The 20,195-nt window shown below is 35.6% G+C and overlaps 2 protein-coding genes across 2 annotated transcripts; one reads left to right on the top strand and one right to left on the bottom strand.

Moving 5' to 3' along the window:
* Window positions 1-144: 144 nt before the first annotated feature.
* LOC136803096 (probable serine incorporator) lies at window positions 145-12,307 on the top strand. The gene is made up of 7 exons (XM_067059848.1): window positions 145-466; window positions 6,110-6,335; window positions 6,816-7,148; window positions 7,516-7,587; window positions 9,621-9,761; window positions 10,060-10,261; window positions 10,722-12,307. The coding sequence occupies exons 1-7, from the start codon at window positions 254-256 to the stop codon at window positions 10,858-10,860; spliced, it is 1,326 nt and encodes a 441-aa protein (XP_066915949.1). The 5' UTR covers window positions 145-253; the 3' UTR covers window positions 10,861-12,307.
* A 4,632-nt stretch (window positions 12,308-16,939) lies between these two features.
* LOC136803090 (G-protein coupled receptor-associated protein LMBRD2-like) lies at window positions 16,940-19,976 on the bottom strand. The gene has a single exon (XM_067059841.1). The coding sequence runs from the start codon at window positions 19,852-19,854 to the stop codon at window positions 17,797-17,799; it is 2,058 nt and encodes a 685-aa protein (XP_066915942.1). The 5' UTR covers window positions 19,855-19,976; the 3' UTR covers window positions 16,940-17,796.
* Between the last annotated feature and the right edge of the window lie 219 nt (window positions 19,977-20,195).

Genomic DNA, 20,195 nt, shown 5'->3' with positions numbered 1-20,195 from the left:
GGTTAGCTTAGGCAATGCCTTATCTATTCGTGAGCGTAATGTTAGAAGTTATACTACGATTCAAATTGGCCTTTAATTCTTAAGCTGTGTTTTTCGGCTTTCGGGTGATTGACAATTGAGAAAGGACGAACGAAAACAATTTTTTTCTGCTCGATCAGCAAAATTTGAGATTCCGAAGAAGTGTCTAATTTTTCCTAAAACTATCTTCATCGAAAAGAAGCTGAACTTTATAGTTGAATATCAATAATTCGAAATGGGCTGTGTTATTAGTGCAGCATCTTTAGCATGTTGCTGTGGCTCAGCAGCATGCAGCTTGTGTTGTTCTTGTCTACCATCCTGTCATAATTCAACATCAACTCGTATTGTTTACTCCATATTTTTGCTCTTCACCACCATCATTTCATGCATTATGCTATCACCCTCTGTCGAACAGCAACTGGATAAGATTGATTGGCTTTGTGGAAATGTAAGTATTACTTCTATTACACTTATAAACAGATTTTGCATAAATGAGGTCCATCTTTTTTACAACCTTATAAAACTTTACATTTCATTGCAGAACGCAGAGTACAGAGTATTTGTTCCCTTAGGACCCTGCCGACGCACCGGACTTAACGAACACCGGACACACGAAAGTCCGGTGTAAAATAAGAATTTTGTTTACCACCGGAAATCTCTACACCGGACTTAAGGAAGTCGGATGTCCGGTGTCGGAGAAGGATATTTTTTTCCACCGGACAATCAAAACACCGGACATGACCAGTCCGGTGCATCTGGTGTTTCTTAATTTTGTATTTCGTAAATGTCCAGCGTCCAAAATTCCCTGTATGCAACACCGGACTGACACCGGACTTATTGCATCCGGTGTAGCGAAAGGATACTTTTTGCCACCGGACAAATACACCGGACAGTCCGGTGCGTCGGCAGGGTCGTGTTCCCTTAGGGCAGGACACCACTTTTATATCGGAAATGTACTTAAGTAGTGTTTACCGTAAGTTGGTCTAATGTCGACATCCGTCTTCTAATTTCGACACCCTTCTTTAGAGATAGGAACAATAGAAACTGGGGAAGGTCGGAATTGCTGATTGACTTTGTTTGATTAGCGCGATTAGAGGAAAAATCTTTAGTCTATCAGTGATTTCGACCTTCTTATTATTTTGAACATTTTTGAACATTTTGAATATATTTACTACCCAGGTGAGGTAGAAGGGACACCCCTTTTAGAAACTTAATTCTAATAAACAGGGCTCGAAATAACGGTCGGACATCGGACATTGTCCGACCCAATTGCTGAAATGTCCGACCCAAATCGATTCTAGTCGGACATCATGTCCGACCCAATTACTTTTGGTGCCTTCGAAAAATTTGTCAGATGTGTTGTGAAATTTTCAAAAGAAATTGTAATTTACATACTGTAGAATTAGTAACTTCTTTATTTACACACAAAAACTCTCAAAGTTGCGATCATTAGTGTTAGATATTCATTTTGTGTGATGCTTTTTCTCAACAAATGAAAGCATGCTTCAAGTAAAAATCATGGGCTTCTGACCATTAATTGACATTTGTTTAGCTTCTTCGTGATCAATGTAAAATTCTATCAGAAGCTTGTATTAGACATGAAGTATACCCCACATAAAAATCAATCGGACATGTCCGACCCATTTTACTTTAAAAGCCTTAGGACATGTCCGACCCAAATCAATTTTTGATCGGACAGTGTGTCCGACCACCTAAATATCGTTATTTCGAGCCCTGATAAAAATACAGAGGTCGACCTAAGAAAAAATATACATATATAACCGTAAAAGCTATAAACTTTGTTTGATATTTACATTTAAAAAATAGCCTTATTAGCTACAGGATTTATAAATATAAAACCAGTTACATCTGAGAAAAAAAAAAATAATAATAATTAAATAATAATAATAATAATAATAACAATATTTCTAAATCTCGTACAAGCTCATGCAGATAACAAAAGAGAAATTTTTCAATTCTTTGAGTTTAAGTTCTGAAAGATTATCGTCGGAAAAGATACGTTGAAGCTCATTCCATTGGTTTGAGGAAATCCTTGTGAAAGAGTGCAATCCATAGTTAGTGTGTTGACATTGGGTCGAAAAAATTAATTCAATGATTTTATCTCTAGTTCCAATCTCATGTTGGGTTTTCATGAATTTTAAAGTGTTTAGGGATTCCAGAGGAAGATTTTGGTTGAAATATTTATGAACATACATAATGTTCATAACTTTGACTTGATCAAAGATATTGAGAAGTCCTAGATTAGCTAGAAGAGGATTGGCAGATACCATAGGGCCATTGAAGGTCATGATTCTGGCCGCAATATTTTGAAGAGTTTGGATTCTGTGGGTTGTTGTATTGTCACGCAAAGCCCAGATTTGAGCAGCATATCTAGCATGTGAGGCAAAAATTGCATGATAGACATTGACTAAGGTTTTTGTAGGAACATAATGACGTATTTTTGAGAGAGCTCCGTTTGCTCTGCGGAGTTTAGTAGCAACGTTCGAGACATGTTGCTTCCAGTTAAGATGCTCATCAAGATAGACTCCAAGATATTTAACCCACTTACTGGGTGTTAGAACTTGACCGGCCAGCTTGAGTCGGGGAATGCAATCAGGGCGCTTCCAAGGAGATCGAAAGATAACAAATTCAGTCTTACTTGCATTGAGAGATATTTTGTTGGCCTTGAGCCAGCTGACCAAAACCCTAAGATCTGCATTAACTCGTCCACACAAAGACCATACTGTACTAGAAAAGTTAAGAAGATGAGTGTCGTCTGCAAAGTGGTAGGTTTCAGATGTCTTAATACAGGAATGTAGATCATTGATGTAGAGTAGAAAGAGCAATGGCCCTAGGACAGAGCCTTGAGGGACACCATGTCTTATAGGTAGAAGCTCAGAATTGGAATTAGATAGAGAGACAAATTGAGAACGGTCAGAAAGATATGACTTGAACCAAGCATTTTCGATGCCACGAATACCGTAGTGATCTAATTTAGCAAGAAGAATTTCATGATCAACAGTGTCAAAGGCCTTCTGGAGATCAACAAACACGCCACAGGCAAATTCTTTATTATCAAGTTTGTTTCTAATTCGCTCTGTGATGTTTATAAGGGTATCAATGGTTGAGTGAGCTTTCCGAAAGCCAAATTGTTTTGAGTAAATCTGGTTATACCGATTTAGAAAATTTATTACTCGAGAGTAAGCTACCTTCTCGTAAATTTTTTCGATATTAGAAAGCAGAGATATAGGCCTGTAGTTAGAAACATCCAGAGGTGATCCTTTATTTTTAAAGACAGGAACGACTTTGGAGATCTTAAGAGATGAGGGAAATATTCCTGTTTCAAAGGATTTGTTGATAAGGAAAGATATTTGAGTGGATAAATCTTGGTTCAAAAGTTTAAGTATTCTGACTGGGATGCTGTTCGGACCTGAAGATTTAGAGGGCGAGAAGGAATTAATTATTTTAGTGATTTCTTCTGGGGTCGTTGGCGCAAAAAAATATTGAGTTTTGATTTGGGTTTTTCATGAAGCTTGAGAAATGATGGTTAGGTGGCTGCATCTTTTCTCTGATAGAGTCCGCTATGGAAGTGAAGAAATCATTAAAAGAATTAGCAACTCTTTTGGGATCAGAGGTTACAGTGTCCCCAACTGAGATTGATATAGGGCAAGTTGACTTACCTGATTTTGAAGAAATAATGTCTCTAACACCAGACCATACTTTTTTCATATTTTTTAGAGTGTCGGTTGAAGTAATTAGTAAAATGAAGGTACTTACTCCGTCTAGTTAATGAAACAATTGTATTTCTATAGGTGTTATATTTATTTTTGTAATTTAGTTTTTCTTCTGCTTTTTTAGTTTTTAAGTATTTTCGTTGATAAAAATCTCGTTTTGACATAGATTTTACTATGCCAGGGGTGATCCAAGGTTTGAGCTGTGATTTGACTTGATTTTTTGTAAGTTTGACTGTGGGAATGTGTCTCTCCAGAAGGTCTTTGATTTCATTATTAAAAACATCAAAACAAGCACTGGGGTGGAGATGAGAGGTTTCATAAAGAGCAGCCCAGTCAATATCTAAGTAGTCAAAATATTCCTATCTATAAAGAAGGATGTCGAAATTAGAAGACGGATGTCAACATTAGACCAACTTACGGTACTTTTCTCAGGCAGTGATACTGTAAAAAGCTCTAGTAACATGAAGATCAGCCTTGCAGCCATCGCAGAGGCTAATCAATTTTAATGACTTTTTTGACTAATGACCAAGTTAAAAATTTTTAATTTTTTCATATTTGAGTATTAAAAAGGCATACATTCAAATAATTAAAGGTTTAAAATTTTTCTCTGGGCTTGTTAGTAAAATATCTCAAATAGGCTCTGTGATGGAGGGCAAGGCTGAAAGCCACATGAATATGGTTCATCCTATAAAAGGAAGTTCATTCTATGGTGTTCATTCTATGGTGGCCTATCTTGAAGTGAAGGTTGTTGAACAAAATGTTTTTGGCATATTGATGTAACTGATAAACATCAATATATCATATCTAACAAAATTATTAACGGCACTGTCATCATTTTGAAATAACCGGTTTGAAATAACAAATGAAACAGATATATACCAAGTCTACGGATAAACAAATTCCCAAATTTTTATAAAATGAAGACTCTCTATAGACTGCCACTCTCAAAACAAAACAAAAACTGACAAAAAATATGGCAATATGTAGAAAAATTCTGGAAAAAGCATGCCGAAGAGAAAATTGGCTATTAAAAAAAAAAAGAATGAGTGAAAAGAAATTTAATCCAGAAAAGTTTTTTCATCATCCTGATCAATTCACCGCTTGCTTTGAAGGTTTTTTATTCTTATAAGATAACCTCAAACAAAAATCAAAACAAACATGAAGAGCGTATTCAAAGTTGTCCAAACGTTGGTCAAAATGGGTTTTCAAAAAAGTTAAAAAATTTTGGGCTCCAACTGGTCAGGGGACTCTTAACACAAGATTTTCTCTATATACCTTTAACTAGATGACCCACAAAACATTGTTTTGATTCAAACACTGATGCCCAGTTTTTGGCTCCAAAATCCTGGCCCGAACACGCTTAGAATATGCACAGACCAGATTGGGTCATTTTCAGAACTTCTTGAACAAAGTTCAAGTACTGTGCCTCGTTAAGCTAGAAAACTTTCAGAAAATTTCCAATTTCATGCTTGTTATCCTGGGAAAAAATAGCAGAAAGATCCCAGAAAAGTCAGTCAAATCTTAGTGCAGGAAGTTGAATCATATGCAAAATGACAAACTCACACAGCAGGCTTGTGAAAACATAAATTTATCTGATAAAACAAAGGATGCGACACCATTTGTCCATGCCATATAATTAAAAACTCTACTGACTTCAGCATCAAAACAATGATAACAAAATATCAAGTTGTGCTTGTTATTTATTGTTCTGGTGCTGGAGTTTTCAAAATGATAAGTCCTAAAGAAGGTCTACATATCAATCAACAGTTTCCTTCAATGGGGAGATGCATAGAAGAAGCACTGGTATCTTGAAGTCTCCCTGCAGGGAGAAATTTCAACAACAGTCATATCAAAATTAAAAATGGGAAAAGTTTTGGCAAAAAAGGGAGCTAAAAACTGAATGCAGGATTGTCTATTGGTAAATTGTTCAACTTATCAAGCAAATATTGGGTGATTGGCTATTTGTTAGCTATCTGACAGATGAATTTCTTAGGGTTCATCAAGTAATATATCCCAATAAGTATAGTAGGACGTCTGTTTGAAAAAGATATTTTGATCTTTTCATTAAAAATTGGGGATTGCATTTTTTAAACTGCCTCAGAATTTTAAGTCTTAGTTTGAGATGAAGTTTTTTTTACATGTATATGGTTTGATTTGGGTAAACCAGAGGTAACACCAAGTTAAATTTGTTTTTAAATTTTTAACCAAGCAATGAATTTCTTAGGAATTATTGAATTTGTATAAAGGATACTTTTCCCATCAATTGAAAATTTATTAAGAAGAATTTTTCATTCTTGAAAAGTTTTGTATTTGATTTCAGTTGAATGTTTTAACAATGTTATCTACTCTTACTTCAGGCGAATGTCGATTGTAAAGCAGTTGTTGGTTACATGGCTGTCTACAGAGTTGAATTTGGGACTGTGATGTTTTTCCTGCTTCTAGGACTTCTCATGATTGGTGTCAAATCTAGTCGTGATCCAAGATCTGGTATACAAAATGGTTTTTGGGCAATCAAGTTGGTAGTGCTGGTTGGATGTATTGTGGGAGCATTTTTCATTCCAAAAAGTGATGCATTTGTTCAAGGTTTGTTTGATTCACTCGCTATTAACAGGCTCGGATACAGAGGGAGGCTATAACCAATGGAGGAGAGTGAACTTTATTATCGTATTACCTTTATATGGAAACTAATTACTCTCTATGAATAAGATAGCCTACCTCCTGTATCCGACCCTGATTAATCCATTTACAGGCAAAACGGAAGCTTTTTAAATCTGGTACGGCGATTGAGGAAATTTAAGCGATTTTACCGACGAATAGAAATTTCGGGATTTTCTGAAAATCTGGTACGGCCGTACCTAGTGCCTGACTTAAGCCTAATAAAGTATAAAGGCTTATTTCGAACTAAAACAAGTCTTAATAAGGCACTCAGTTTCAAACACCAAATCATACATACATACCATCATATTTTAGTTTCCCTCTTTGGAAAGTCCATACAAGCCCCTATTGTGGGAAATGTTTGATATCGTCTTTTTCAAGGTTTCATCAATATTCTTCTTTATTCAGGTTGGATGATAGTTGGTTTGATTGGTGCCTTTATGTTCATATTGGTACAATTAGTGCTCTTGGTAGACTTTGCTCATTCGTGGAACGAATCATGGGTTGAGAAGATGGAAGATAACGACTCTAAATGTTGGATGTTTGCACTCTTATTTTTCACATTCGCAATGTATGGTTTATCCATTGCTGGCATTGTCTGCATGTTTATCTATTATGCTCAGTCTGACACTGATAGCTGTAAAATAGAGAAGTTTGTTGTCAGTTTCGAGTTGGTTCTTGGTATTGTCATTTCGGCCATTGCTATACATCCAAAAATTCAAGAAAGACAAGCTAAATCTGGTAAGTTTCTTTCAGATGTTCTGAAAAAGGTTGATACCGTGAATTCTCGTTAATTCAAACTTAACTGTTCAATTCAAATTTGTTTTCATCTGAACAAATTTTTCATCCTCGTCAAGGAGACACCCTCCATAATACTTTCTAAATCTGTGGTAAATTCTAACAAATTACCGTTTTTCGACTTTGATTTGAACAAGCGAGACGCGAACTGTATAAAGTATTAGACAACTTTTCACTTACCGCAACAATCTTTTTCTGAGAATAGCTTTTTGCTGACCTGTCCGTCTTTTGAATTTAAAAGTCTTGTGTTTTCTTTTCGAGGAATTTATCATTAACCAGCTAGTTTTCAACATTCTTTTTTGCATTTCAGGTCTTTTACAAGCGTCAGCCATCACATTATACACAACATATTTAACATGGAGTGCTCTTTCTTATCGATCAAGTAAGTTTTTAAATCACTTTTTTTGTCTCAAGCATTCTTCATATTTTGAATAAAGTTTGTAAAAGTGTTACAACTTTTCTGTTTCTAGACGAAATTCTTTCGGTTGAGATTTTTGGACCTACCTCGGAGGTCCTATAAATTACCGATGTCCGTTCGTCCGTTCGTTCGTTCGTCCGTCTGTTACCAGCTTTTCTCAGGATTGGCTCATTAGTTTTTTCTGATTTTTGGCACAAAGATGCAAAATGGCAATTCCCAAAATGTGACGGAGCCCGATTAAAAAAAAAAAAATTTCCTGGAAAAACTGTTTTTTTGGCATTTTCTCGAGATTTTATCATTAGTTTGTTCTGATTTTTTGCTCAAAGATGTCCAAAACATGGCCGAGTCCGATTTTTGAGAACAAAAATTTTCCGGCCGGAAATATGCCGGAAATCGCCGTTTTTCTGGATTTTCATTGGACTTTTTCCTTATAATTGGTTGTTTTTTCATTCAATAGCAATGCTCACCATCAAGCATGTTTCAATTTTCAATAAAATTGATTTTTGAAGCCGGAACTATTTAAAAATCACCGGAACAACCTATTTTCGCCGGAAAGACAGTATTTCTTGAATTTCTCGAGCTGTACATTATATTGCAAAATGATGCAAAATGACAATACCTAAAATGTGACGGAGCCCGATTTTCGAAAACATTTTTTTCCGGCCGAAAATGACGGAAATATGCCGGAAAAACCGGTTTTTTGGCATTTTCTCGAGATTTCTTCATTAGTTTTTTCTTTTTTCACGCAAAATCATTATTTATAACAATTCCCACCATCAAGTTTGGTTCAATTGTCCATAAAACTGATTTTTGAAGCCGGAACTTTCTAAAAATCGCCGGAACAGTCGAATATCGCCGGAAAAATGGATTTTTCTTGAATTTCTCAAGCTAAAATTTACATTTTTTCATGAAATTTTGCACACTGATGCAAAATGGCAATACCTAAATTGTGACGCAGCGTGATTTTTGAAGGAAAAAAAATTCGACCAAAAATGCCGGAAATATGCCGTCAAAACCGGTTTGTTGCCATTTTATCGAGATTTCATTATTCGTTTTTCCCGATTTTTGCACAAAGATGTGTATCAGCAATGCCCTAAGTGTGGCCGATTCGGATTTTTGAGAATCATGTTTTTCCGGCCGAAAATGCCGGAAGTATGCCGGAAATCTCCGTTTTTGCAGATTTGAATTTGGCTTTTTCCTTATATTTCTTTGTTTTTTCACTTGAAAAAATTATTGATAACAATGCCACCATCAAGCATGATTCAATTGTCAATAAAACTTTTGCAATTTTGCAACCGGAACTTTCTATTTCTTTTTAGCCTACTCTCCCTCCCCCCCCCATCAACAATCAATGATGAAATTTAATGCATTTTGGCTAACCGCTATATTTTCTTAATGATTGTTTTTATTTTTCTCCTTATTGCTATCTAAGTTTCATCATCAGGTAGGTCCATTCAGCATGTTGCTTGTTGAAAGAAGACTTTCTTCCTTCTTCCTTATTGGGGCCACTCGCACATCGATTTTTCCCACGACTAACGTCAAAATGACGTTAAGTTCAGACCCCTCCACCCCCTACCCTTAGCGTCAGCCACCGAAAATCGATGAAGTCGTAATTTTTTTATTCACACATTTACAATTAAGAACTTGCGTTAACAATTGTAACGGTAATTGCTTTCAAACTTCGCTCAATTAAATTTCGAAAATCGATTGGCTTGTCTCGTCTTGACACTAATTCTTTGTGTAAAAACCATGTAAGATAGATGAACCAACTATGCGCAGCGAGAGGAGTTGACGAAATAAAAAATTATCTGACTTACCTGTTACAAAAATTCGAATTCAATGAGCTCCGAAAGCATTAGCGTCACTGCCTCTGACCCCCACCCCACCCCCTCGCGGCAATTTGACGTCAGTTGTGCGAAACATCGATATATGTAATTGACCCCTAAAAGTGATTCATAAATTACAATTTTCTGAAAAGTCTTTTCCTTTTGCATTAGCTTCGTGCAATCAAGTGCGTGGAAATTATAAAGACAAGAGTCTTGAACCATCAGTAGATTCGCAGTCCATTCTGGGTGTGGTCGTCACATTTGTGCTGGTCATTTACGCTTGCATCAGAACCTCATCTTCATCGCAAATTGGTAAGGTTGGCTTTGAGCTTTCAAAAATCCCCAACTAGCTTTTAAATAGGGATATTTCTAGGGCTTTTTTCATCCTCTTTCTTTTGAAAAAAATTTTTGGACATAATTATGAAGTATAATTATGAAGTATAAAGGTCTGCGGTAAATTGTATTTTAAGGAACATAACTTGCTTTAGATAACATTTATTTACGATTATTGAAAAATTTTTTCGAAAATTCGAAGTTGAATCTCGTGATAATTACAATGTTATTTGATCAAAGAAACCAAAAAATGTCCCAACTTTTTCATCGATTCCAGGAAAACTCGGTTTAAACACTGACAATGATGGCAATGTGGAACGGGCTGTTCTCGATCAACCAGCTGATCAAAACGAAAGCGCGATGGGACAGCAAGTCGTGGATGACGAAACGGAAAGTGTGACGTATTCGTACACATTCTTCCACATGACCATGATTTTTGCTTGTCTTTACCTCATGATGACGATCACTAACTGGTACAAGTAAGTCCAGATCAACGCAATATATCATTTCTATTTGGGTGAAATATATAGGCAGACTATATAGACTATGACGCTGCAGCTAAAATTTAGTCCTTTACGAGCGATTTCGTTTTTGAAAAAATGTCACAAAAACACAGGCTGCAAAATTAAAATCTGAAGACAAATCACGCTTTTACTCGAAATTTGTCTATGTGCTTGTTACATGACATTTATTTCTGATTGGCTCGAGTTTATTGACACTAATAAAGTTATCAGCTGTAATTTGTAAATCAAGTAACAGTAACATGAGAATAAAATCACGTGAACTTTTTCGAGTAGTTACATGTTTTGACTGCATTGATATAATTTTGCAGCCTGTGTATTCACGAAGTCGCTTCACAATCTCTCGAAAATTAGTGTTGTCAAAGTTTTCATCTGGATTTACTCTAAGAACTTTTATACTCTGTTTCTTTCATCTTAGGCCGAACAGCAATATGAACGAATTGAGTAGTTCTGATGCTTCGTTTTGGGTCAAAATGTCTTCGAGTTGGATTTGTTTTGGTTTGTATATGTGGACCCTCATTGCACCCATCGTTCTTCCTGATCGTGATTTTGATTAATTTGATTGGTCAACGTTGACATAATGTATGACGTAATGATAATTAAGTTAACCGTGACTTAGCCCGGGGTCCACTTAAAGCTTTTTTATTGACTGGATGGCGCGATTAAGTGGCCCGGTAGTATATGGTAATTATGCTTTTGCTTAGGCTTTTGCTTAGATTTTCGTTGTTTTTGCCAGGTAAAAAAAGAATGAAGCAATGTTTTTATTATAAAATAAGGGACCCAAAATCTGTTATTGATTTTGTTTCTCATTCTTAATTATATTTTTCAACTTCAAGTACCTTTTTTGTTATTTGGATTTTAAACCTTTTTTTTCAAAATGGTAACCTCGTCCCAGTCTACTTCACTGGACTCAGCGTCATCAAGAACTATTAGAAAGCAAAGTTCAGCCAGAAGTAGACTCTACTCTAACAATGACTAAGCTAATAAATCTCATGGAGTCGTTACCTTTCTAACCTCTGGATGACGTACTTTTAAAGAATTTGGAGATAGGACAGACACCATGACAGGTTTGTATTCAATGAGTTGGTCCTAGTTAGCAGAAAAATTGAATAAAGTTTTCTATTGAAAACTCCTTTGTATTGATTAGGTCGTTCGAAAAAATTACCTCGTTCTAGAAATTGACTGGTTTCTATATGCTATGATCATTAAAAAAGTGGATTGACGTCTTTGTTTTTGCTTGATCACTCAAATGTGATGTCTGACCGATTCTTTTCACAAAAGTGTTACTAATCCGTTTCGACTAAATTCGGTCAAACCTCGGGAAAAGCAGAAATAAAAAACAGATTAAATCATTTACCTCATTGCCTTTAGGGTTTTTTCGCTAGGAAACTCTGAGCAAGAGAATTTAGGCATCTTTTGGTTTGAATGAGGTATTTCCAAAATATGAGCCCCTAAAGTTTACGCTTAATTAGACTCGAAACAAAATAATTTCCTCACAACACACTAAATATGCAGATTTTTGACAAGCTGAATTTCAATTTTCTTTTTTCAAGACTTTGTTTTTCCATCTTTTTATACTCTGTTTTCTGTTTTTAAAGAAGATTTTATATAAATCATAGATCGTTCATTATTTGTTCAATTTTTGTTCCCTATTTTTTTAAATACTGATTCTTAAAACTTTTTGTTGCTTAAAACATTTGGAATGTGTTTTTCAAACACTGCGCACTCAAAAACGTCCAAAACTGTCTTATTTCCAATAGTTTAACTCTGATAGCTTTTCACGGTAGTTCTTACCTCGCAAACGCAAAGGATTATCTGGAAATCGGATCTTTGATTTTGTTTTGGGATAACGTAAATTATTTACTTCTATATGATACTTCTTCATTCTCATTTTTAAAGAATTTCATTTCAATATATTTGTAGTTTTATTGTAAATTTTTGCGTTTTAATTTTTTTATATTATTTCTTTGTATCATAAAAATGAAACTCCACGGTGAAAATGGACGATGATTTTAATCTGTTCTGATTCCCTTGCAACGCCCCTGTGTCACAGACCCACTGGGACCCCAGCCCCACTTGAAAGATTGGCAAATATTTCGTCCCCGGTGGGAAAAACCCCTGAAATTTCAAGCCCATTGCGAAACTGACTTTGGTTTCGTCCCAATTCGAAATTCCATGTTTAAAGATTGCACCCCAAAACCATCCCCACTAAATTTTTTAACCTTGGAACAATAGAATTTCTATCCCCATTGGGATCTCAATAGAAATTTTTATCCTCGCTGAGGAAAAACGTTCCACCGGGGCTGTGAGACAGGGGTGTCTTGCGTGTTGTACCAAGCAAAACAGGATTAAGTTTGGAACAGTCTCTTTGCTTTGGAAAAGTGTTTTGCCTTAGGACTCAGTGAGCGTTGAGATTTCGACTTTAACTTTTGATGCTGGTCTTTGCTTGACATGAATCAAAGATAAACTGTTTGAAACATATCAAGATTTGAAAGCATTGCAGATAGGGAAAAGCTCACAAACCCAATTTTCAGCGAGGCGAAATGGTTTTGCTTAGCTACCGAAAGGACAAAGCCTTAGACATTTTTGTAATACTGGAAAGGTTTATTATTTTTCTAAGAAAATTTTGGAACTGAAATTTTGATGTCGTCATCCCAAAAAACTTGCTCAGCAAAAAAGAATTAAAAATTCTTTAAAGATTTAGGAATTTTTTACTATTTTTACTGCAATCATGGTCGAAATCTATTGAGAATTTAGCTTATTTCCTCGTTTTTGAAATTTGGAGTTCGGGCGAGAAAGTCAATTTTGGGCCATCTCTCAAATTTAATCGGATATTTCAATTTGGCTCGGGTTTACAGACCTGGTCAGAGTTAAAGGGATAATCAGATGGTCTGAGATATTTTGCCTGCAGATAGCTTCTAGGATTTTAGGAAAAACCTCTAAATTTTTCGGTGTACTTATTTTCCTAACTCAAGCTATGCCAATTTGAAATCTCGAAAAATGGGACTTTTCAGGGACTTTTTACACTTTTTTCTATTGTTTTCAAGCAAAGGTTCAAAATTTCAAAGTGGCATAACTTGAGTTAGGAAAATAAGTACACCGGAAAATTTAGAGGTTTTTCCTAAAATCATAGAAGCTATCTGCAGGCAAAATATCCCAGACCATCTGATTATCACTTTAAAATTCTACCCTTCCAACCTACTTTAGAGCACTTACAAATCGATTGTGGTTTCAAAACTTCCCGGTGGAATTCCTTTTTTTCTCAAATATTACGACCATGATTGTGGTTCCTAAAACTAAAAAAAATTAAATTTAAATTAATTCCCTTGAGGACTCCCTCTCTTACGATCTCTTGCTAAATCTCTTTGAAGTAGAAAAGTCAAAAAATAAATTTGATATTGAACCGTCCCCAAGCCTGGGGACACGAGAAATTCTTTTTTGCGTTGGTGCAATGCAGCATGCTCCATCCCACCAACCTTAAATGCTTTCTTGTGTCTCCGCCCCATTTTCTTTCTACCAATAAAAGTGAAATCTCACTTTTGTCCCTGGGACAATGGAGCAAAACTGATTCAAATCAATTTTGCTCCATTGTCCCAGGGACAAAAAAAGAAACCATGGGGCACGCACTTTTTTCTTGTGCTGGTGGGATGGAGCATGTTGCATTGCACCAACGCAAAAAACTTTCTCGTGTCTCCAAGCCTTAACATCAGATGTAACGGCAGATCTGTCTTATTTCCCGGCGCTCAGGCAAGATACGTCGTACGTGCAGAAACACAATAACACAGAACCGTTTAGGATTTTTTCAGCCTGTGCCTCATACATGTCCAGATTTGGTGATGGTATTCTGTTCTTCGCTAGGGATGTCGGCGTACTTTAGGGGGATATGATAAGATTTTTTATGAGAGTTTTGATAGATCTGAAGATGCTCTATCATAGAATAGAGAGAAAATTTATCAATGAAAATTTTTTTGTTGTTTCTAAATATTAAAGTTCTAATTTATAACACAGGAAAAAATAATTGATTCCCAAGCCTAGGGAATGTTGATTTTATTCGATCACATTAGTTTTGGAATTTCAAGTTCGGGAAAGTTAGGAAACTAGGGAAACCAGTTTTCCCATGCTGGAAGCATATTTGCAATGTGTTAGTGATAACGGATTTCCACACGTGGATAACTAATATTTTTAACTTTATAGTTGCCCATTCAGAATTGCTTCGGGAAATTAAAAATCCTAAGTTTTTCTAAAATGATTATGGATGGGTCGGGAAAAGAGAGATCAGGAGCTTTTTATATGACTACTCTCTACAAGTTAAGGAAATGAAATATTACGAGCTCTAGCCTTGCTTGGTTTATTCTATTCCCTGTTTCTGGATCGGGAAATGTGATTTCTCGAATTAGGGAGATTAAATTTCTCCGATTGGGAAATGCAAATTCCCGAACTCGTTAATCCTTTCAACACTTAATTTTTTCAAACCTTATTCGAATAAGACAATTCAATCAAAAATTTAAAACTGTCACAAGTTCGAGCCTGAGTACGGGAAAATTATTTTCAGGTTAGGGAAAATTGATTTCCCTAACCTGTATTACGCATGCGTGAGAAAATACCACAAGTGATTTTTCACTCAAAAGTGTTCGAGTCGTATGTAAACCAAACCATTATAAGAATGTATTCGATCAGTGTGTAACACAACGCCGCTAAAGGTGAGGCGTCCCGCAAGGGTGGCCTCAATCGTTCGCAATGGACTTGCGTCGCAAGGGCTCAGTGGATCGGTGAGACGGGTTTGAGGTAATTAAGTTGGCTCTCTAGTGCAGCTCCATTGTTGTGACAAAAGTGCCGGGATTCCCAAAGTAGCCCAAGTACATGTCAGAACGAATGAGAGCTATCGAACCAATGCTCACAGAATGATCGAATACATTTAATTATTTTACCAGCTCCATAATTTACCGAAAGAAGGATTTAATTCGTGAATATGGGTAACCCTAAGGGGTTTTATTGGGGTCAGCTCGAGAAAAGCATTATTCAATAATAGGGAAATTGAACATCCTTAGGTAGTCATAAGCTCGAGAAATTTCATTTCCATAACTAGGGAGCTGTTGCACCTTCCCTAGCTAGGGATTGGCTAGGGAAAAATCCAGACTTCCAGATCTGGAAATATACATTTCCATAGCCTACGGAATCTGAAATTTTTTCCTGTGTAAGTAGTTAGAACACCCCCTTCTCACAGACCCACTGGAAAAATTGGTCAAAATATCGTCCCCGGTGGAAAATTATCCTACAATTTTTGTCCCCACTGAAAATGATCAAATAACCAATCCTCACTGTGAAATATTTGCAATTTTTCCCATCCCCACTGACTAAAAAACAAAAAAATACATAAATTACCTCACGGATATCACTTACCTCATATTCAAATAATCACCATGGCAATTATTTCAAAATGAGGCAAGTGATGTTCATAACGTAATTTATGAAAAGGTCTTTTGAAATCTCCAGCCATAAAAATATGGGAATAAGAATCCCCATCGAGTTTTATAAAATTGCTTTTTAATCAAACCCCTTAAGAGCAGTTAAGAACTTAATTGCAAAAATGACGTTATGAACTTTAAAAAGACGTTGATAATATGTTGCATCACCTTCTTTCATAAAAAGTGCTAAGTTTTAATGGGTAATTAACCTTTTTGTTTCGAACTTTTTCCAAACTGTCCGCAAAGAATTGAACTATTTTAAATTTTGCGGAAAATTTTTCTAAAAAGATGTGTCAAAAGTTATGACTGTTTTTTTAAGCAAAATCCAGATGCAAATTTGATGAAAAACCACTATTTTGAAGATTTTGAGACAAAGAAACATTTACAAAAATTTTCCGCAAAACTTTTATTGTTCGGTAAAAGATACACCATCTACTGCGAAAATGTTTTCAAAATATTTTTTCTTCGCCGAAACTAAGCTCTTCAAAGTTGAAATACTCTTCCTCGCAAAAGTCTTCATTTTCTTCTTCATCAAATTTTTTCAATGCAATTTTTGAATTTTCAGATTCAGGAATAGTTTGTCTAACAGAAAATGTATAACATGCCATAGTTTTGTTGGTTACATCAGTCAGAAAACACATTTTAAACACGGCAAATATGAAAAATTCACTATGGTCAGAGCCCTTAAAGGAGGCCCCCTTATTCAACCCTCAACTCACGTATTCACGCACAAAATTTTGCCTAAAAAAGTCCAATTCACGTATTCACGCCAGAAAAAAAGTTCATTCACGTGTCACGCCAGCCCCTGGGAGAGCCCCGCTAAGGAAGCCTTTGAATGAAGAATGAAGAATAAAGAAAAATGAAGAATCGCTCCTTAAAGGAGCGTTCGTGTCAAATCCTGTAAAAATATTAAGCGATATATGGATAACAACTGAGAAATGCAGGATTCACCCTCCCAAAAACCAGACTGACATGGAAAAAATAGATTACTTGTTTCAAAATATCTGTAGATGCATCATAGATACACTTTTCAAATATTTTCCCAAACACCAGAACAGACACTGGTCTGTAATTTTTGGGTATGCTCTTGTCTCCCTTTTTACAGACAGGAACCAGAGTAGATTCAGGAAAGACTGTGTGAAGAAATCGAAATCGAGACAACGTCAAGGAATAATTGTAAATAATTTTATTACCGTAAAATGCAATTAACCTTTTTATTAAATAAAGATTGTATTTGTCAATATTGTTAACCATAAAAAGAATAGAAAAAATAAAATGCTTCAATACATAGTTAGCGTAACAAAAAATTATTGAAATAAAAAACACCTGTTAACCCAGAGCAAAGAAAACTTCACAGCCGAATGAAACAATGAAACTTTTACGTCAAAATTACGAAATACAGGTTGAAATGTTTAAGAGAGCGACAAATTTGGATGTTATCATCATCTTCAGTTCAAGCTTATATTTACTATAACATCACGTAGGTTGTTGCTGGGTGAAATAAAAAAAACCTGAACGTCATTACTAAAACACGCAGTTTAAATAAATTGAACAATTAAAATTTATATTACATAACATCTAAGTAGAATAATGCTAAACTATTTATCCTCGTCTCGAAAGGGGCCATCCACATAGTACGTACGCAGTGAAGGGGGACAGAAGGGGTTAGCAAAAGCGTACGTCTATTGTTTAAATGATATCTTTTTCTATTGTTCTCTGTGTACAAGGGGGGGGAGAGGTATCCAAGATTTAGAAAAATTTTGCGTACGTACTATATGGCTGACCCTAAAACTAAACACCTTTTAGGTGGCTTGATCAAAATAATTTCTCAAAAAACACGGTGCACGATCTAAAGCGTTGATTACCAGAAAAAGAAGATTAACCCTTAGCTTATTTGCTCCTAATTAATTCGTTAATGAAGATAATTCTTCGAATACTTTATCATATTTTATTCCTTTTTCACTTGTATCAATATTGCTGTAAAGTATTTTGTAAATAATTAGATATTCCTTAATAAAGATTTTAGTCCTATGCATCATCAAATATATTTCTTGGAACTTTTGGTCGATTTGCCCCAGTAATATTTTCATAACCTGAAGCTGTAGTTTGTTCAGGTTTATAACCGATATCGACTCGGGCATCATTCTCAAATTGAGTGTACTTTGTTTTGTTATTTTGATTCAATTTCGATTTTGGTGTTTTAGAAGGATTTATAAGGGAATCATCATCTGAGTCGTCAATTCGAGAATCAGGTCTTGTACCTCTTGCACTTGAAGAACTACCAATCGGTCGCTGTGTATATTTTTCCTGGATTTTCTTCGATCTTGTACTCCAATCACCTCGACCATTGATCTCTCTTTGGGCTTTACGTTTTTCTCTTCTCACAATTTCCTTTCCTTCACGAACATAATCAGCTGAAAAATCATCTTCTGAAAGGAATTGTTCGATTCCGATCAAATGCAAACAACGTTTTCCAAGGCTGAAGAAAGTGCAAATGCAAACTAAGAGCACAATCATCGGGTAGTAAACATTCAAGCCTTTTGCAACAAATGATAACAGATCCATGTGTCCCATAAATTTTGTGAATTGTGTTTCAATGACTGTTTTTACTCCCTGTGAATGTTCATTTGTTCCAGTAACATGACCATCAAGATGAATCATGGCTAAGAAATTCAAACACAACGCATATGTAAGACGGCAAAGAAGTAAGCCACTGAACATGAGACTGTTGGCATCAGTTTGATGGTGTGGTGCGAAATAATAAAAGTTGAAAATCTTTATTTTGAAGACGGTATAATAGGTGCATGCACACATGTATGCAATTGTGAGGCAAGATACAACTTCAATATCAAAATAACGATAGCTTTTTCCAGATGTTTCGATTAACCAGGCGAACATAGATAAGGTTGGATCAACACTGAAAAATGTTGTTTCAGACCAAACAAGCAAAGCACTGAAAACAATTAAAGCTAAACATAATAGCTTGAAGAAAATAGGTTTCAACTGGATTTCCCAAAACCAGTGTAACTGAAGCTTTACTCGACTTGTGGTGTAATGGTCTGAAAAAGAACTTTTAAAAATCCTTTCTGGGTTTGTCCTGTTGGTCTCTACATCTTCCAAATAGAAGGCTAATTTCAATTTGTTGTTCCATTGGACCTGCGTTCTGTGAGCATTGTGAGTTGTGACAATAACTTTTTTATGTAACTTCATCAAGTTTTTGAGAGACAAATCTGTTCCCCCTCCAGTTGAATAGTCAACAAAATCATCAGTTCCTTTACTGAACAAATCATTGCTCCCTTCTGGACATTTGTCAATTATTGTATCAATATACTTCCTGTTGTTTGCATTATACCTGATCTCTTCTGAAGCTTTTCGCACTTCTGTTAAAACATCTGCTAGCTCATCGTCAGCATCTTCCTTTTCAGTACTCAATTTTGACAAACGAAAATAAATTTGTTCCAGCCTCAATTTAGGTTTTGACATATTCCAAGCATTACGTGGAAGCTCCACTAACCCATACCCCATTAGAAAGACAAGAAGCAGTAGTCCCCATGTATTAGATGCTGTAATACCAATAAGTTTCAAATTTTCAGCATTTAGTGTCAATTCAGGTTTTACAGCAACATAGATCAATAAAGCTCCAAAAATAAGAAGATAGCTTCCATACCACAAAGCATTTTCATAAAGGGCAGTTTTGATTTTTCCCCATACAGTGAAATCTCCAGCATAAACATAAGATTGCATTATAGGAAGTAAAAGCCATGATAGAATTTGAGATGACCAGTACACTACTCTCCACAGGTCAGGAAGAAAGTATGATGGCATATGGCTCCAAGGCACCACACAACCACTATGGGTGTCATTCGAATTATTCAAGCCTTTGAAATGTTCTTCACATTCAAGGTAGTAAGTGTTTGAAACGTCCAAAGGGAGTATAAAAATGATTAGAATTGAAAAAAACCATGAAGTGAAAACAGCCAAAGAAACCAGGAAATGCTGCTTTCTTAGGTTTCCATATTGATGAAGTACTATAAGAGTAGCTATAAATACTACTACAAACTCTACTGCAAATGGTCCAACCGACATTTTGACTGTTGATGTCGTCAAACAGTCAAAGAAGTCAACCTCGGCAACCTGTTGTTGTCTGTCAGTCAGATATCTCCTTTCTGAACTTCAACAAAAATCTGCCGCTGTTCAAGTCCACCATTATGGATTACAATGTTTTTGTTTTTGGTGACGTAAACATTCGAAATGTATATAGTTCTCCTTCTTGGATACTTTTTATGAACAGCCCTGTAATACCTAAGAGATTCAGAGAAGTTTAAGTTTGAAAAAATTTGTAATTCAATCATTTTGGATTTGGATTTGAGAAGACGCAAGTAAATCACATATTCTTAAACCCTATAAAAAATTAAATCAGTATTAAT

The sequence above is a fragment of the Clytia hemisphaerica genome, unplaced genomic scaffold, assembly GCF_902728285.1.
Source record: "Clytia hemisphaerica strain Z4C2 unplaced genomic scaffold, Clytia hemisphaerica genome assembly, whole genome shotgun sequence".
Taxonomy (NCBI): domain Eukaryota; kingdom Metazoa; phylum Cnidaria; class Hydrozoa; order Leptothecata; family Clytiidae; genus Clytia; species Clytia hemisphaerica.
The sequence above is the reverse complement of the archived record's forward strand: the minus strand, read 5'-3'. Positions and strand labels throughout refer to the sequence as shown.

Excerpts from the sequence above, each read along its gene's own strand:
- LOC136803096 (XM_067059848.1), top strand. The coding sequence starts at position 254 with ATGGGCTGTGTTATTAGTGCAGCATCTTTAGCATGTTGCTGTGGCTCA. Across the intron at positions 467-6,109 it reads TTGATTGGCTTTGTGGAAAT|GCGAATGTCGATTGTAAAGC; the intron begins GTAAGTATTACT and ends CTCTTACTTCAG. Across the intron at positions 7,149-7,515 it reads AGAAAGACAAGCTAAATCTG|GTCTTTTACAAGCGTCAGCC; the intron begins GTAAGTTTCTTT and ends TTTGCATTTCAG.
- LOC136803090 (XM_067059841.1), bottom strand. The coding sequence starts at position 19,854 with ATGTCGGTTGGACCATTTGCAGTAGAGTTTGTAGTAGTATTTATAGCT.